Below are 17,142 nucleotides of genomic sequence, written 5' to 3'. Positions count from 1 at the left end.
CAAGCAGTGTCTATACAAACCATGTGAACGTCATTGGGCTACAAACCAGACGTTCAGCTACAGATGTGCCACCACCACTCCCAATGGCTATCATAAGGAATGGAGGTCTGTCCTCGTCAGCTATGAATCCCTCTTTTGTCTTCAATTCAATAGCTTGAGATTGGTCTGTTGTAAACATATTTGTTGTGTGTGTATATATATATATATATATATATATATCTATTCCAGGACTTCTTACTAGCTTTGATACTTCAAGGAGAATATCACAATCATTTTGAACACTAAAAATAAAATTTGTCATGCATTAATCGATGTTTAACAATCTGGAGTGTGGCGCCATGAAGAGGAGTTAATGAGGGAAACTCCCGATGTAATGTTTGGGGTGACGTTATCTACTCTAGCAGGACTTCCCTAGACTTCATTCAAGCTTCACTAACAGCTCGGTGTTACATTCTGTTCTGTTTTGCAATACACCACCAGTCTGTATGTCTCTGGTGCTACTGTGAGCAGCCTGCGTGGCCCAAACCTGCTATCATGGCTGCAAAGTCCCTGGATTTGTCTCCCGGTGAACACATCTGAGACTTTATTTGTTGGAGATTCTATAAGGAGCTGCCAGCAGTGGATCTGGATGATTTGTCCAATTTTATTTAGTGTGGCAGAACATTTCTAATACGCCCATTAATAACCTCATTGATTGCAGTCAAGGCTATAAGTGGTGGGATTTCTGAGCGTGGCCCTCTTACTAAATAATGAATAAATTCAGGGGTTTTTTAAATAATTTTTATATCATTAACATGTCTATCCTTCCTGTGATTTACACAATTCCAAGACTTTTACTTCTTTTTAATGTACCATGCAGCATTTGCTATTTTATGGGGTTTTATAGAATTTTTGTGAGTTTTCTGACATATTACAGTATATAGAACCACCGGCCAGTATCTCTGCAAAGCATTATTCTATGGAACCTCTACAGACAGAATTTCTGAAGAGTATTTATTATTTTTTTTTATTCTGTCTCTTCAATTTTATACCTGTGCATATGATATACTTAATGAAATTGTCCATTCGCCTGTATTTTTACATGTCCATTTTACTTTGGCTAAATAATTTAATACAAAAATGGCTTTATTTTTTCCAGATGAAAACTGCATGACAGACTCCAATGGACATCAGCCTTTATTATCTTATCAAGTAGAAGATACCAATACTACACAAGCTATTACCTTAATTCCTATTGTACTATTAGTCCTTCCCACTATAGATCTGTCCATGGCTAATGCCGGTCACAAGAAGACTTCATCTAATCAATCATTGATGGGCAAACAACGAGGAGTAAATAGTCAAGGAGAAATAGTGCCACAAGGAAAACATGTTAAAAAAGAATCTAATAATTCTGTGGTCGAGAAAATTGACAAAGATAAAATACCATTTTCATGTTCGGAATGTGGGAAATCCTTTATGGGGGAAATTAATTTAGTTAGGCATCAGGTGATTCACATAGAAGAGAAACCATGGCCATGGCTTCGTAAGAAACCAACTTCTGTGGATTATCCAAGAAATGAATTGGGAGAGAGACTATTTTCATGTCCTGAATGTGGAAAGTGTTTTAGCAAGAGCGCTAAACTTACAGATCATCTAAGAACTCACACAGGGGAAAAGCCATTTCCATGTTCTGAATGTGGAAAATGTTTTAGAAACAAATCGGGTCTTCTTAAACATCAGAGAATTCACACAGGGGAGAAGCCGTTTTTATGTCCTGAATGCGGAAAGTATTTCAGTTGGAAATCGTGTCTTGAGCACCATCTAAGAACGCACAGGGGGGAAAAACCATTTTCATGCTCAGAATGTGGGAAATGTTTTACCCAGCAATCCAGTGTTAGATCACATCAGAGAATTCACACAGGGGAAAAGCCGTTTTCGTGCCCTGAATGTGGGAAGTATTTCAGACAGAAATCAAGTCTTGTGGTGCATTTAAAAACTCACAGGGTGGAAAAGCCGTTTTCATGTTTAGATTGTGGGAAATGTTTTAGCCAAAATTCAGATTTTGTGCTTCATCAGAGCATTCACGCAAGGGAGAAACCATTTTCATGTTTAGAATGTGGAAGGTGTTTTAGCACCAATTTGGGTCTTGTTAAACATCAGAGAGCTCACTCAGTGGAGAAGCCTTTTTTATGTCCTGAATGTGGAAAGTATTTTAGTCAGAAATCAAATCTTGAGAACCATCTAAGGACTCATAGAGGGGAAAAGCCATTTTCATGTTCAGAATGTGAGAAATGCTTTAGCAAGCAATCCTATCTTAAATTACATCAGAGAACTCACACAGGGGAGAAACCTTTTTCATGTCCCGAATGTGAGAAGTGTTTTAGTCGGAAGTCAAGTCTTGTGGAACACCTGAGAATTCACACAGGGGAGAAGCCATTTTCATGTTTAGAATGTGGGAAATGGTTTGGCAAGAAATCAGATCTTTTCAGGCATCAGAGATCTCATTTTATTGAGAAGTCTGTTTAATGTCCAGTTTACAATTCTAACTGTCAGAGTAGTACTTAGTAGACCAAACTGATTTGAGGCTCTGATCACGTGGGAATGCTCAGGAGCAAGATTGAGGTTGTAAAAGATAAACAAAATACATTCAGTGGATAAGGTGATGTAGATCCTGAGATGAGCACACACATTCACTAGCGTTAGTCCTACGCGATGAACAGGAATAGTGCATCTGTCCAATTTATTAGAATAGGACAATTGCACAATACTTGCCGATCGCACACACACACATCTCGACAGCTGTCAGTAGACTTGACATTCATTTGAGATGAGTCACTAGAGTTAGGGTCCATTCATGGGGGTCACCTTGGCGCTGGTCGTTGGCTTATACCTTCTTTGATCAAAAACAGACATTTTAATGTGCGTAATAATGGTGTGATGACGCAGTCTGGTATCGTATATGTGTTTACCCCATTAATAACAGAGACAATTTTTGTTTTTAGCGCTTTGGATTTTCCTTCCTATTTTTCCAAAAGCAATAACGGTGTTATTTTTTCTTTGGCATTGCCATGTGAGGGGTTATTTTTTTGTGGGACAATTTGTAGTTTTATGTGGTAAAAATGATTTGTCAACATGATCCTTCAGGCCAGTCTGATTATGGCACTACCAAAAATGTATGGGTCGTTGCTGTTATTTTAGTGGTTTAAAAACATAAACTGAACTGTTAAAGAAAATTAAATGAATGCTTTGGAAATTTCCAAGATACATTATTATTCCAACTTATGGAGGTGTATGAAACTTTTTTTTGTGTTATTTGGACATAGAGGGCTACAAGAAAATAAAAATGATGAAATGGTAATTCATGAAAATAACAGTATAAAATTATACATCCAGAGTGATATGATAATTCTTGAAGCATTGTTTCATGCAGTGGCCAAATTTTGATGGACTGGTAGCAACCAGTGGGACCAGCTACGCCCATCTACTGTTCAGAAAAGTCTAGCCAGAAGTCGTCTTCACAGAAAAACTGCAGCCAAACAACCAGAGCTTCCACACAGAAACAAGGCCAAGCCACTCAACTGTGCATGAAACATAGGAACTGGGGTGCAGAATAATCTGAGCAGGTTTCTGGACTGAACATTCAGCCAATGTCATTAAGAACAAGGAGTCCTGGGATGATTTGGTCCCACAGAGCCCTGATCTCACATAATCCAGTCTGTCTGGGATCACATGAAGAGACAGAAGGATCTGCACCAGCCTCAAAACATTTGTGGTTGGTTCTTCAAGATATTTTGATCAACCTCCTGTCGAGTTCCTTCAAAAACTGTGTGCAAGTGACAAGTACGGGAGAAGAAGTGATGAAGGCTAAGGGTGGTCACCAGATACTGATGTGATCTAGATTTCTGCTTTGTTCATTCACTTTTGCCTTGATTACATATTGTTGAAATTCAAGTATTGTTCTTCCTGGGGTCAATACATCTGTAAGGAACAAATAAATTTTTGCTGGTGTGACAAGGTCACTGGTAAAATACTGGAGGGGAGATATGTGTCACTCAGAAGGTTAGTTATGAACCTGGAAAAATGCTCCAGCATACTAAGTGCAGAGAGGGGTTAATTGGCCATGTTAAGGGCTACTTTTGTGAACAACTGGAGATTTGGGTAGGAGGCTTTTCAATATATCTCCACCCCAGGGTGTAGTTCAGAAGAAAAATGTGGAGCCTTTGGACTCATTCAGTGTTGAGTTTGTCTGGAGACCAGATGTCCAGAGCTGTGCTTGTGTTAAAGAGAACTGAACTATGTGTTTTGTTCCCCTGAGCGGGCGGATCCCCACAGCCACAAAAGACTGTACTGTATGCTATTTTGATTTTCCCGTTATGCCAGAAGGGCCGTGTTTATTTATTGAACTTTGCACTGGTTTATGCACATTTTAATAAACCAGTTGAAAACTTAAATGGAAAGTGTTCCAGTGACTACCCCCTTGGAGCACCTGAGTGAGCCGATCTACCACACTTTTTTTTAAAGTAGCACTGTAGGGTTTGAGTAAAAATGTAATGTTATACCTAAATGCACACAGATTTAGAGATATTGGTGTCACTCCCTCTAACAGGAACAGTGTTGCTACCATCACAATGTACGGTATCTAAGAAAAGGATGTCCATTTTGTCGTTATATATGCAAAGGATTCTGCCCTCCTTCTCCCTAAACATTTTGCCTAGGAGTGTTTTGAGGAGTTCTTCTTGTTTTGTTTTTTTCTTATTTTGCAGCATGCTATCATACTTCTGAAAGCAGAGCTTTGACAGGGATACTGGAATAAGAGTTACCACCATAAAAGGATAACAATGGCGGGAGCGGTCTCACCATTTAAAAAAGGGCTGGTTGCTTCTCACACAACAAATGACATTGTGGGCTGTAAATAATCTAGTGATAGAGAATGCATAGTTGGGGGAGAAAGGGTGAACTTCATGAACGTATTTCTTTTTTCTACCTATGTAACTATTAAACTATATTAAAAAAAAATGAAATATCTTGCAATTTTCCTTATGGTCAAAAGGCCTGATATTAGACTCCAACTACTTTCTGTTCTATACAGAAGACATATCAGGACTTTCATTATAATCACAGATGGATATAATCAAATAATCCATTATACATAATAGGTGATGTCACAGCTCACCTCCTCCTCCTGTACAATGACTGATAAAACCTATATACCGTACATAACACAGGATCCACCATTCACAATAGGTGATGTCACAGATCACCTCCTTCTCCTGTACAATGACTGATAACACCTCTATATACAGTAGATAACACAGGATTCACAATAGGATTCACCTCTTCCTGTACAATGACTGATAACACCTATATACAGTAGATAACACAGGATCCACCATTCACAATAGGTGATATCACAGCTTACCTCCTCCTCCTGTACAATGACTGACAACCTCTAAATACAGAAGATAACACAGGATCCACCATTCACAATAGGTGATGTCACAGCTCACCTTCTCCTGTATAATGACTGATAACACCGCTATATACAGTAGATTACACAGGATCCACCATTCACAATAGGTGTTGTCACAGCTCACCACCTCCTCCTGTACAATGACTGATAACACCTCTATATACAGTAGATAACACAGGATCCACCATTCACAATAGGTGATGTCACAGCTCACCTCCTCCTCCTGTACAATGACTGATAACACCTCTATATACAGTAGATAACAAAGGATCCACCATTCACGATAGGTGATATCACAGCTCTCCTCCTGTACAATGACTGATATCACCTCTATACACAGCTGATAACAGAATGCACCATTCACAATAGATGATCACAGCTCACCTCCTCCCCCACCGTGACAATGACTGATAACCTCTTTATATACAGTAGATAACACAGGGTCCACCATTCACAATATGTGATGTCACAGCTCACCTCCTCCTCCTGTACAATGACTGATAACATCTCTATATACAGTAGATAACACAGGATCCACCATTCACAATATGTGATGTCACAGGTCACCTCCTCCTCCTGTACAATGACTGATAAAACCTCTATATACAGTAGACAACACAGGATCCACCATTCACAATAAGTGATGTCACAGCTCACCTCCTCCTGTACAATGACTGATAAAACCTCTATATACAGTAGATAACACAGGATCCACTATTCACAATAGGTGATGTCACAGATCACCTCCTCCTCCTGTACAATGACTGATAACACCTCTATATACAGTAGATAACACAGTATCCACCATTCACGATAGGTGATATCACAGCTCTCCTCCTCCTGTACAATGACTGATAACATCTCTATATACAATAGATAACACAGGATCCACCATTCACAATAGGTGATGTCACAGGTCACCTCCTCCTCCTCCTGTACAATGACTGATAAAACGTCTATATACAGCAGACAATACAGGATCCACTATTCACAATAGGTGATGTCACAGCTCACCTCCTCCTACTGTACAATGACTGATAAAACCTCTATATACAGTAGATAACACAGGATCCACCATTCACAATAGGTGATGTCACAGCTAACCTCATCCTGTACAATGACTGATAACACCTCTATATACAGTATATAACAAAGGATCCACCATTCACAATAGGTGATGTCACAGCTCACCTCCTCCTGTGCAATGACTGATAACACTTCTATATACAGCAGATAACACAGGATCCACCATTCACAATAGGTGATGTCACAGCTCACCTCCTCCTGTACAATGACTGATAACGCCTCTATATACAGTAGATAACAGGATCCACCATTCACGATAGGTGATGTCACAGGTCACCTCCTACTCGTCCTGTACAATGACTGATAACACCTCTATATACAGTAGATAACACATGATCCACCATTCACAATAGGTGATGTCACAGCTCACCTCCTCCTGTACAACGACTGATAACACCTCTATATACAGTTGATAACACAGGATCCACAATTCACAATAGGTGATGTCACAGATCACAACCTGTATAACCACTGATAACACCTCTATATACAGTAAATAACACAGGATCCACTATTCACAATAGGTGATGTCACAGATCACCTCTGTTATGATCCTAGTGGCAAGGATCGCAGGTCGGACTAGCTAAGTAACTGAACAGACTACTAGCTCTGGGGAAGTGGTAACTAGATTGACCGCAACCTGATCCTATCCGCAAACAACTATAGGCAGCCGTGGAATGTTACCTAAAAATCCTAGACGTCTCTTCACGGCCTGAGAAACTGACTATTCCTGGAGGGAAAGAAAGTCCTCTCTTGCCTCAGTGGAATGACCCCAAAGATATAGAATAGCCCCCCACAAATATTAACGGTGAGTTAAGGGGAAAGCACAAACGCAGAGATGAAATCAGATTTAGCAAATGAGGCCCGCTAATACTAGATAGCAGAAAATAGGAAGGGAACTGTGCGGTCAATAAAAAACCCTATTCAAAATATCCACGCAGAGATTGCTCGAGCCCCCGCACCAACTAACGGTGCGGGGGAAGCAACTCCGTACCCCAGAGCTTACCAGCAAAAAGAAATCACATATTAGCAAGCTGGACTAGACTCATCATACACAGAAATCATATTGCAGGCAGATGAGCAAAAAATATTCAAACAGAACTTAGCTTATCCTGAAGAGGCAGAAAACGAGATAATCAGGAGTAATCAGAATAGCACTGAATACATTGACAGCCGGCAACAAGTGGAAGTGAAGCAGAGCTAAATAGGAGCCTCCCTGGTGAATAAGGAGGCAGCTGATCCAGCCAGACCCGCAGGATAATAAACCAAACCACCAGGGGGAGCCAAAAAACCAAAGTCACACAATACCATCTGTGACCACAAGAGGGAGCCTGAAAACGGAGTTCACAACAGTACCCCCCCCTTGAGGAGGGGTCACCGAACCCTCATCAAAACCCCCAGGGCGATCAGGGTGAGCCACATGGAAGGCACGAACCAAATCGGCCGCATGAACATCAGAGGCGACAACCCAGGAATTATCCTCCTGACCATAGCCTTTCCACTTAACCAAATACTGAAGCCTCCGTCTAGAAATACGAGAATCCAAGATCTTCTCCACCACGTATTCCAATTCTCCCTCAACCAGCACAGGGGCAGGAGGCTCAACCGAAGGAACCACAGGCACCACATACCTCCGCAACAACGACTGATGGAACACATTATGAATAGCAAACGATGCCGGGAGGTCCAAACGAAATGACACAGGGTTAAGGACTTCCAAAATCTTATAAGGACCGATAAACCGAGGCTTAAACTTAGGAGAGGAGACCTTCATAGGAACAAAGCGAGAAGACAACCACACCAAATCCCCAACACGAAGTCGGGGACCCACACAGCGACGGCGGTTGGCAAAGCGCTGAGCCTTCTCTTGTGACAGCTTCAAATTATCCACCACATGATTCCAAATCTGATGCAACCTATCCACCATAACATCCACTCCAGGACAGTCAGAAGACTCCACCTGACCCGAGGAAAAACGAGGATGAAACCCTGAATTACAAAAAAAAAGGCGAAACCAAAGTAGCAGAACTAGCCCGATTATTAAGGGCAAACTCGGCCAATGGCAAAAAAGTCACCCAGTCGTCCTGATCAGCAGAAACAAAACATCTTAAATAGGTTTCCAAAGTCTGATTAGTGCGCTCGGTTTGGCCATTCGTCTGAGGATGGAAGGCCGACGAAAACGACAAATTAATGCCCATCTTAGCACAAAAGGTCCGCCAAAATCTAGACACAAACTGGGATCCTCTGTCGGAAACAATATTTTCAGGGATCCCGTGCAAACGAACCACATTTTGAAAAAACAGAGGAACCAACTCGGAGGAGGAAGGCAACTTAGGCAAGGGCACCAAATGGACCATTTTAGAAAAACGATCACACACCACCCAAATGACCGACATTCTCTGAGAGACAGGGAGATCTGAAATAAAATCCATGGAAATGTGCGTCCAAGGCCTCTTCGGGACAGGCAAAGGCAACAACAAGCCACTGGCACGAGAACAGCAAGGCTTAGCCCGAGCACAAATTCCACAAGACTGCACAAAGGAACGCACATCCCGCGACAAGGAAGGCCACCAGAAGGACCTAGCCACCAAATCTCTGGTACCAAAAATCCCAGGATGGCCTGCCAACACCGAAGAATGAACCTCGGAAATAACTCTGCTGGTCCATCTATCCGGGACAAACAGTCTCTCCGGTGGACAACGGTCAGGTCTATCCGCCTGAAACTCCTGCAGCACTCGTCGCAAATCTGGGGAGATGGCAGACAAAATCACCCCTTCTCTGAGGATACCAGCTGGCTCTGAATCACCAGGAGAGTCAGGCACAAAACTCCTAGAAAGAGCATCAGCCTTCACATTCTTCGAACCAGGCAGGTATGAGACCACGAAATCAAAACGAGAGAAAAACAATGACCAACGAGCCTGTCTAGGATTCAGCCGCTTGGCCGACTCGAGATAAATCAAATTCTTGTGATCAGTCAAGACCACCACACGATGCTTAGCTCCATCGAGCCAATGTCGCCACTCCTCAAATGCCCACTTCATAGCCAACAACTCCCGATTACCAACATCATAATTCCGCTCGGCAGGCGAAAACTTTCTTGAAAAGAAAGCACATGGCTTCATCACAGAGCCATCAGAGCTTCTCTGCGACAAAACAGCCCCCGCTCCAATCTCAGAAGCATCAACCTCGACCTGGAAAGGAAGGGAGACGTCTGGCTGACATAAGACCGGAGCCGAAGAAAACCGGCGCTTCAGCTCCCGAAGGGCCTCCACAGCCGCAGGAGACCAATTAGTAACATCAGAACCCTTCTTGGTCAAATTCGTCAATGGCTTAACAACACCAGAAAAATTAGCGATGAAGCGACGGTAAAAATTAGCAAAACCCAAGAACTTCTGAAGACTCTTAACAGATGTAGGCTGAGTCCAGTCATGAATAGCCTGAACCTTGACTGGGTCCATCTCAATAGCAGAAGGAGAAAAAATGAAACCCAAAAAAGAGACCTTCTGGACTCCAAAAAGACATTTTGAGCCCTTCACAAATAAAGCATTGGCACGCAGGACCTGAAACACCATCCTGACCTGCTTAACATGGGACTCCCAATCATCCGAAAAAAACAGAATATCATCCAGATACACAATCATAAATTTATCCAGATATTCGCGGAAGATGTCATGCATAAAGGACTGAAAGACAGAAGGAGCGTTAGAAAGTCCAAAAGGCATCACCAAGTACTCAAAATGGCCTTTGGGCGTATTAAATGCAGTTTTCCATTCATCACCCTGCTTACTACGCACAAGGTTATACGCACCACGAAGATCTATCTTGGTGAACCAACTAGACCCCTTAATGCGAGCAAACAGATCAGATAACAATGGCAAAGGATACTGAAATTTGACCGTGATTTTGTTTAGAAGGCGATAATCAATACAAGGTCTCAAGGAACCATCCTTCTTAGCCACAAAAAAGAACCCCGCACCAAGAGGGGAGGAGGAGGGGCGAATAAGTCCTTTCTCCAAAGACTCCTTTATATAACTCCGCATAGCAGCATGCTCCGGCACTGACAAATTGAAAAGTCGTCCCTTAGGAAACTTACTACCAGGAATCAAATTTATAGCACAATCACAATCCCTATGAGGAGGTAGAGAACTGAGTTTGGGCTCATCAAATACATCCTGGTAATCTGACAAAAATGCAGGGACCTCAGAAGGAGTGGATGAAGCAATTGACACCACAGGAGCGTCGCCATGAATTCCCTGACAACCCCAACTTGACACAGACATTGCTTTCCAATCCAGGACTGGATTATGAGTCTGCAACCATGGCAGGCCCAACACGACAACATCATGCAAATTATGCAATACAAGAAAGCGAATCACCTCCTGATGAACAGGAGTCATGCACATGGTCACTTGTGTCCAGTACTGAGGTTTATTCGTAGCCAATGGTGTAGCATCAATTCCCCTTAGTGGAATAGGGAATTTTAAAGGCTCCAAAACAAAACCACAGCGCCTGGCAAATGACAAATCCATCAGACTCAGGGCAGCACCTGAATCCACAAAAGCCATAACCGGGTAAGATGACAGGGAACAAATCAGGGTAACAGACAAAATAAACTTAGGCTGTAAAGTACCGATGGTGACAGATTTATCAATCTTTTTTGTGCGCTTAGAGCATGCTGAGATAACATGAGCTGAGTCACCACAGTAAAAGCACAACCCATTTTGCCGTCTATAATTTTGCCGTTCACTTCTGGTCAGAATTCTATCACATTGCATAGACTCAGGTGTCTGTTCAGAAGACACCGCCAAATGGTGCGCAGGTTTGCGCTCCCGCAAACGCCGATCAATCTGAATGGCCAGAGTCATTGACTCATTCAGACCTGCAGGCGTAGGGAACCCCACCATGACATTCTGAATGGCTTCAGAAAGACCTTTTCTGAAATTTGCAGCCAGGGCACACTCATTCCATTGAGTAAGCACCGACCATTTCCGAAATTTCTGGCAGTACACCTCTGCATCATCTTGCCCCTGAGAGAGGGCCAACAACGCTTTTTCAGCCTGGTTCTCAAGATTAGGTTCCTCATAGAGCAATCCAAGGGCCAGAAAAAACACATCCACACTGAGCAACGCAGGATCCCCTGGAGCCAATGCGAAAGCCCAATCTTGAGGATCGCCACGCAAGAAAGAAATAATAATCTTAACTTGCTGAACAGAATCCCCAGAGGAACGAGGTTTCAAAGAAAGAAACAACTTGCAATTGTTCTTAAAATTCAGGAACCTAGATCTATCTCCAGAAAACAACTCCAGAATAGGTATTCTAGGCTCTGACATAGGACTGTGCACAACAAAATCCTGAATACTTTGTACCCTTGCAGCAAGATGATCTACACTGGAGGCTAAACTCTGGATATCCATATCAGCAGCTGAACTCAGAGCCACACCAAGATTAAGAGGAGGAGAGAAGCCAGACACACAGCAGCTAGACACACGGCAGCAAAAAAAAAAAAAAATATCTCCAAGCTTCTTTTCTCCTGCTTCTGCCATGCAATTAACACTTTATAGGCCGGCTGTACTGTTATGATCCTAGTGGCAAGGATCGCAGGTCGGACTAGCTAAGTAACTGAACAGACTACTAGCTCTGGGGAAGTGGTAACTAGATTGACCGCAACCTGATCCTATCCGCAAACAACTATAGGCAGCCGTGGAACGTTACCTAAAAATCCTAGACGTCTCTTCACGGCCTGAGAAACTGACTATTCCTGGAGGGAAAGTCCTCTCTTGCCTCAGTGGAATGACCCCAAAGATATAGAATAGCCCCCCACAAATATTAACGGTGAGTTAAGGGGAAAGCACAAACGCAGAGATGAAATCAGATTTAGCAAATGAGGCCCGCTAATACTAGATAGCAGAAAATAGGAAGGGAACTGTGCGGTCAATAAAAAACCCTATTCAAAATATCCACGCAGAGATTGCTCGAGCCCCCGCACCAACTAACGGTGCGGGGGAAGCAACTCCGTACCCCAGAGCTTACCAGCAAAAAGAAATCACATATTAGCAAGCTGGACTAGACTCATCATACACAGAAATCATATTGCAGGCAGATGAGCAAAAAATATTCAAACAGAACTTAGCTTATCCTGAAGAGGCAGAAAACGAGATAATCAGGAGTAATCAGAATAGCACTGAATACATTGACAGCCGGCAACAAGTGGAAGTGAAGCAGAGCTAAATAGGAGCCTCCCTGGTGAATAACGAGGCAGCTGATCCAGCCAGACCCGCAGGATAATAAACCAAACCACCAGGGGGAGCCAAAAAACCAAAGTCACACAATACCATCTGTGACCACAAGAGGGAGCCTGAAAACGGAGTTCACAACAGTACCCCCCCCTTGAGGAGGGGTCACCGAACCCTCATCAAAACCCCCAGGGCGATCAGGGTGAGCCACATGGAAGGCACGAACCAAATCGGCCGCATGAACATCAGAGGCGACAACCCAGGAATTATCCTCCTGACCATAGCCTTTCCACTTAACCAAATACTGAAGCCTCCGTCTAGAAATACGAGAATCCAAGATCTTCTCCACCACGTATTCCAATTCTCCCTCAACCAGCACAGGGGCAGGAGGCTCAACCGAAGGAACCACAGGCACCACATACCTCCGCAACAACGACCGATGGAACACATTATGAATAGCAAATGATGCCGGGAGGTCCAAACGAAATGACACAGGGTTAAGGACTTCCAAAATCTTATAAGGACCGATAAACCGAGGCTTAAACTTAGGAGAGGAGACCTTCATAGGAACAAAGCGAGAAGACAACCACACCAAATCCCCAACGCGAAGTCGGGGACCCACACAGCGACGGCGGTTGGCAAAGCACTGAGCCTTCTCTTGTGACAGCTTCAAATTGTCCACCACATGATTCCAAATCTGATGCAACCTATCCACCACAACATCCACTCCAGGACAGTCAGAAGACTCCACCTGACCCGAGGAAAAACGAGGATGAAACCCTGAATTACAAAAAAAAGGCGAAACCAAAGTAGCAGAACTAGCCCGATTATTAAGGGCAAACTCGGCCAATGGCAAAAAAGTCACCCAGTCGTCCTGATCAGCAGAAACAAAACATCTTAAATAGGTTTCCAAAGTCTGATTAGTGCGCTCGGTTTGGCCATTCGTCTGAGGATGGAAGGCCGACGAAAACGACATATTAATGCCCATCTTAGCACAAAAGGTCCGCCAAAATCTAGACACAAACTGGGATCCTCTGTCGGAAACAATATTTTCAGGGATCCCGTGCAAACGAACCACATTTTGAAAAAACAGAGGAACCAACTCGGAGGAGGAAGGCAACTTAGGCAAGGGCACCAAATGGACCATTTTAGAAAAATGATCACACACCACCCAAATGACCGACATTCTCTGAGAGACAGGGAGATCTGAAATAAAATCCATGGAAATGTGCGTCCAAGGCCTCTTCGGGACAGGCAAAGGCAACAACAAGCCACTGGCACGAGAACAGCAAGGCTTAGCCCGAGCACAAATTCCACAAGACTGCACAAAGGAACGCACATCCCGCGACAAGGAAGGCCACCAGAAGGACCTAGCCACCAAATCTCTGGTACCAAAAGTCCCAGGATGGCCTGCCAACACCGAAGAATGAACCTCGGAAATAACTCTGCTGGTCCATCTATCCGGGACAAACAGTCTTTCCGGTGGACAACGGTCAGGTCTATCCGCCTGAAACTCCTGCAGCACTCGTCGAAAATCTGGGGAGATGGCAGACAAAATCACCCCTTCTCTGAGGATACCAGCTGGCTCTGAATCACCAGGAGAGTCAGGCACAAAACTCCTAGAAAGAGCATCAGCCTTCACATTCTTCGAACCAGGCAGGTATGAGACCACGAAATCAAAATGAGAGAAAAACAACGACCAACAAGCCTGTCTAGGATTCAGCCGCTTGGCCGACTCGAGATAAATCAAATTCTTGTGATCAGTCAAGACCACCACACGATGCTTAGCTCCCTCGAGCCAATGTCGCCACTCCTCAAATGCCCACTTCATAGCCAACAACTCCCGATTACCAACATCATAATTCCGCTCGGCAGGCGAAAACTTTCTTGAAAAGAAAGCACATGGCTTCATCACAGAGCCATCAGAGCTTCTCTGCGACAAAACAGCCCCTGCTCCAATCTCAGAAGCATCAACCTCGACCTGGAAAGGAAGGGAGACGTCTGGCTGACATAAGACCGGAGCCGAAGAAAACCGGCGCTTCAGCTCCCGAAAGGCCTCCACAGCCGCAGGAGACCAATTAGTAACATCAGAACCCTTCTTGGTCAAATTCGTCAATGGCTTAACAACACCAGAAAAATTAGCGATGAAGCGACGGTAAAAATTAGCAAAACCCAAGAACTTCTGAAGACTCTTAACAGATGTAGGCTGAGTCCAGTCATGAATAGCCTGAACCTTGACTGGGTCCATCTCAATAGCAGAAGGAGAAAAAATGAAACCCGAAAAAGAGACCTTCTGGACTCCAAAAAGACATTTTGAGCCCTTCACAAATAAAGCATTGGCACGCAGGACCTGAAACACCATCCTGACCTGCTTAACATGGGACTCCCAATCATCCAAAAAAAACAGAATATCATCCAGATACACAATCATAAATTTATCCAGATATTCGCGGAAGATGTCATGCATAAAGGACTGAAAGACAGAAGGAGCGTTAGAAAGTCCAAAAGGCATCACCAAGTACTCAAAATGGCCTTCGGGTGTATTAAATGCAGTTTTCCATTCATCACCCTGCTTAATACGCACAAGGTTATACGCACCACGAAGATCTATCTTGGTGAACCAACTAGACCCCCTAATGCGAGCAAACAGATCAGATAACAATGGCAAAGGATACTGAAATTTGACCGTGATTTTGTTTAGAAGGCGATAATCAATACAAGGTCTCAGAGAACCATCATTCTTGGCCACAAAAAAGAACCCCGCACCAAGAGGGGAGGAGGAGGGGCGAATAAGTCCTTTCTCCAAAGACTCCTTTATATAACTCCGCATAGCAGCATGCTCCGGCACTGACAAATTGAAAAGTCGTCCCTTAGGAAACTTACTACTATTAGGGTTGAACAATTAAGATAAATGTTCAATTCTCTAGTTGCCTACTCCTGGCCTAATGGATATTGATCATGTGCACTAAAGAAATACACCAGACACAGTCAGCTGTAACTCTCCTTGATCAATGTATGGCTCAGCTCCAAGAAGGGATTTATTAGTGAAAACACAATGTTATATATCTCCTGTAAGGGGGCTCGGTTAGCTCTAAAATGGGAGTGATCGGATGTATTCCATTGGTTAGTGGGTTGGGCATGAGCAAGTCCATGGGCGGATCCATGAGGTCATCAAGGTGGGTTGGTCTGTGAGGTCATCAGGGTGGGCGTCGCTGGGGGTGGATCCATGAGGTCATCAGGATGGGCGTCATCTTGGATACCAGACCATGCGGCATGCTAAAACAGGAAATGGCGGCCATCTTCAGTGTCTTCATTGTTCATCTTGGATACCAGAGCACATGGCTCTGGTACAGGAGATGGCAGCCATCTTAAGTGTCTCACTTTGTCTGAGGAAAACTTATGTAAGGTTAAACAATACATGTTATGGGTTGCTTCCCTCAATTACCTTATGTGTTGAGGTTAATTAAGTATTTGATCTTATGGCTCTCCTCAACAGTCCCCCCTAAATAATTTATTAACCTTTTCTTTTATCTTGATCCCACCGTGGTTCCCTAACCCACCAATGTTAAGTGTTATTATGACATCAGAAGCTTCATGACAATATGGATGCTACTGACACCAGAGAATGTGTGACCAATTATGGGTATACTGAGGAGGTATATCGGAGCGTGTTACCAGTGTCCTCGGGACTTCCCAACCTGCTGGATCTATTACTCTCCAATCTCCCATCTCCATGGTTCCTTAAAATACACATGTGACTAACCCTGATGTACACATCCTAGATCTGACCGTCTTGCCCGGGAGGGGGAATTGGAGTTTTCACCAGTTTGAGACAAGTTTTCCCTTGTGGAAAACCTCCCTTTGTAGCTGGACTTTGACAAGCAGGTCAGATCCTACTCTGTCCCTAACTGTCTAACAAGTTTATAATGTGAGAGATGGATCCAGGAGGCGCACAGCAATCCTGACCGAAGTAGGAGTAGTCAGGAGCACTTGGTAGGGACCCTTAAATCTCGACTCCAGGGATGTCTTTCTGATGAACTTCTTTACAAGCACGTAGTCACCAGGTTGGAAGGCATGGGTACCTTCACTGGAATCTGGACCTGGAATGGATGATAAAACTCGTACATGTGTTACTGACAGTTCTTTAGTAACAATAATTACATAATTTACAAGAGTATCACTTCCCAAGGCTAGCTGTTGTGGAAAATATTGACCCAATCTTGGAGGCCCCCCAAAAAGAATCTCGAATGGTGTGAGTTTAGTAGAACGGCAACGGGCAAAATGTCTGTCCAAGTCTGACCTCCTAACTGGCTTTCAGTATTTTATTTTTGAAGGCGTCATTCAGTCTTTCTACTTTCCCACTGCTCTGTG

At 43.6% G+C, this 17,142-nt stretch overlaps 1 protein-coding gene across 2 annotated transcripts in view; it reads left to right on the top strand.

Annotated features, from left to right (window-relative positions):
- Nucleotides 1–5,232, top strand: part of LOC143804196 (uncharacterized) — a 75,887-nt gene extending 70,655 nt beyond the window's left edge. For both annotated transcript variants that reach the window (XM_077282055.1, XM_077282056.1), the window contains one exon: nucleotides 1,139–5,232. In XM_077282055.1, the coding sequence (XP_077138170.1) occupies nucleotides 1,139–2,508 (1,370 nt within the window). In that variant the 3' untranslated portion in view covers nucleotides 2,509–5,232. The remainder of the gene's footprint in view (nucleotides 1–1,138) is intronic.
- The last annotated feature ends 11,910 nt before the right edge of the window (nucleotides 5,233–17,142 follow it).

The sequence above is a fragment of the Ranitomeya variabilis genome, chromosome 2 (genome assembly GCF_051348905.1).
Source record: "Ranitomeya variabilis isolate aRanVar5 chromosome 2, aRanVar5.hap1, whole genome shotgun sequence".
Lineage (NCBI taxonomy): Eukaryota > Metazoa > Chordata > Amphibia > Anura > Dendrobatidae > Ranitomeya > Ranitomeya variabilis.
The sequence above is the reverse complement of the archived record's forward strand: the minus strand, read 5'-3'. Positions and strand labels throughout refer to the sequence as shown.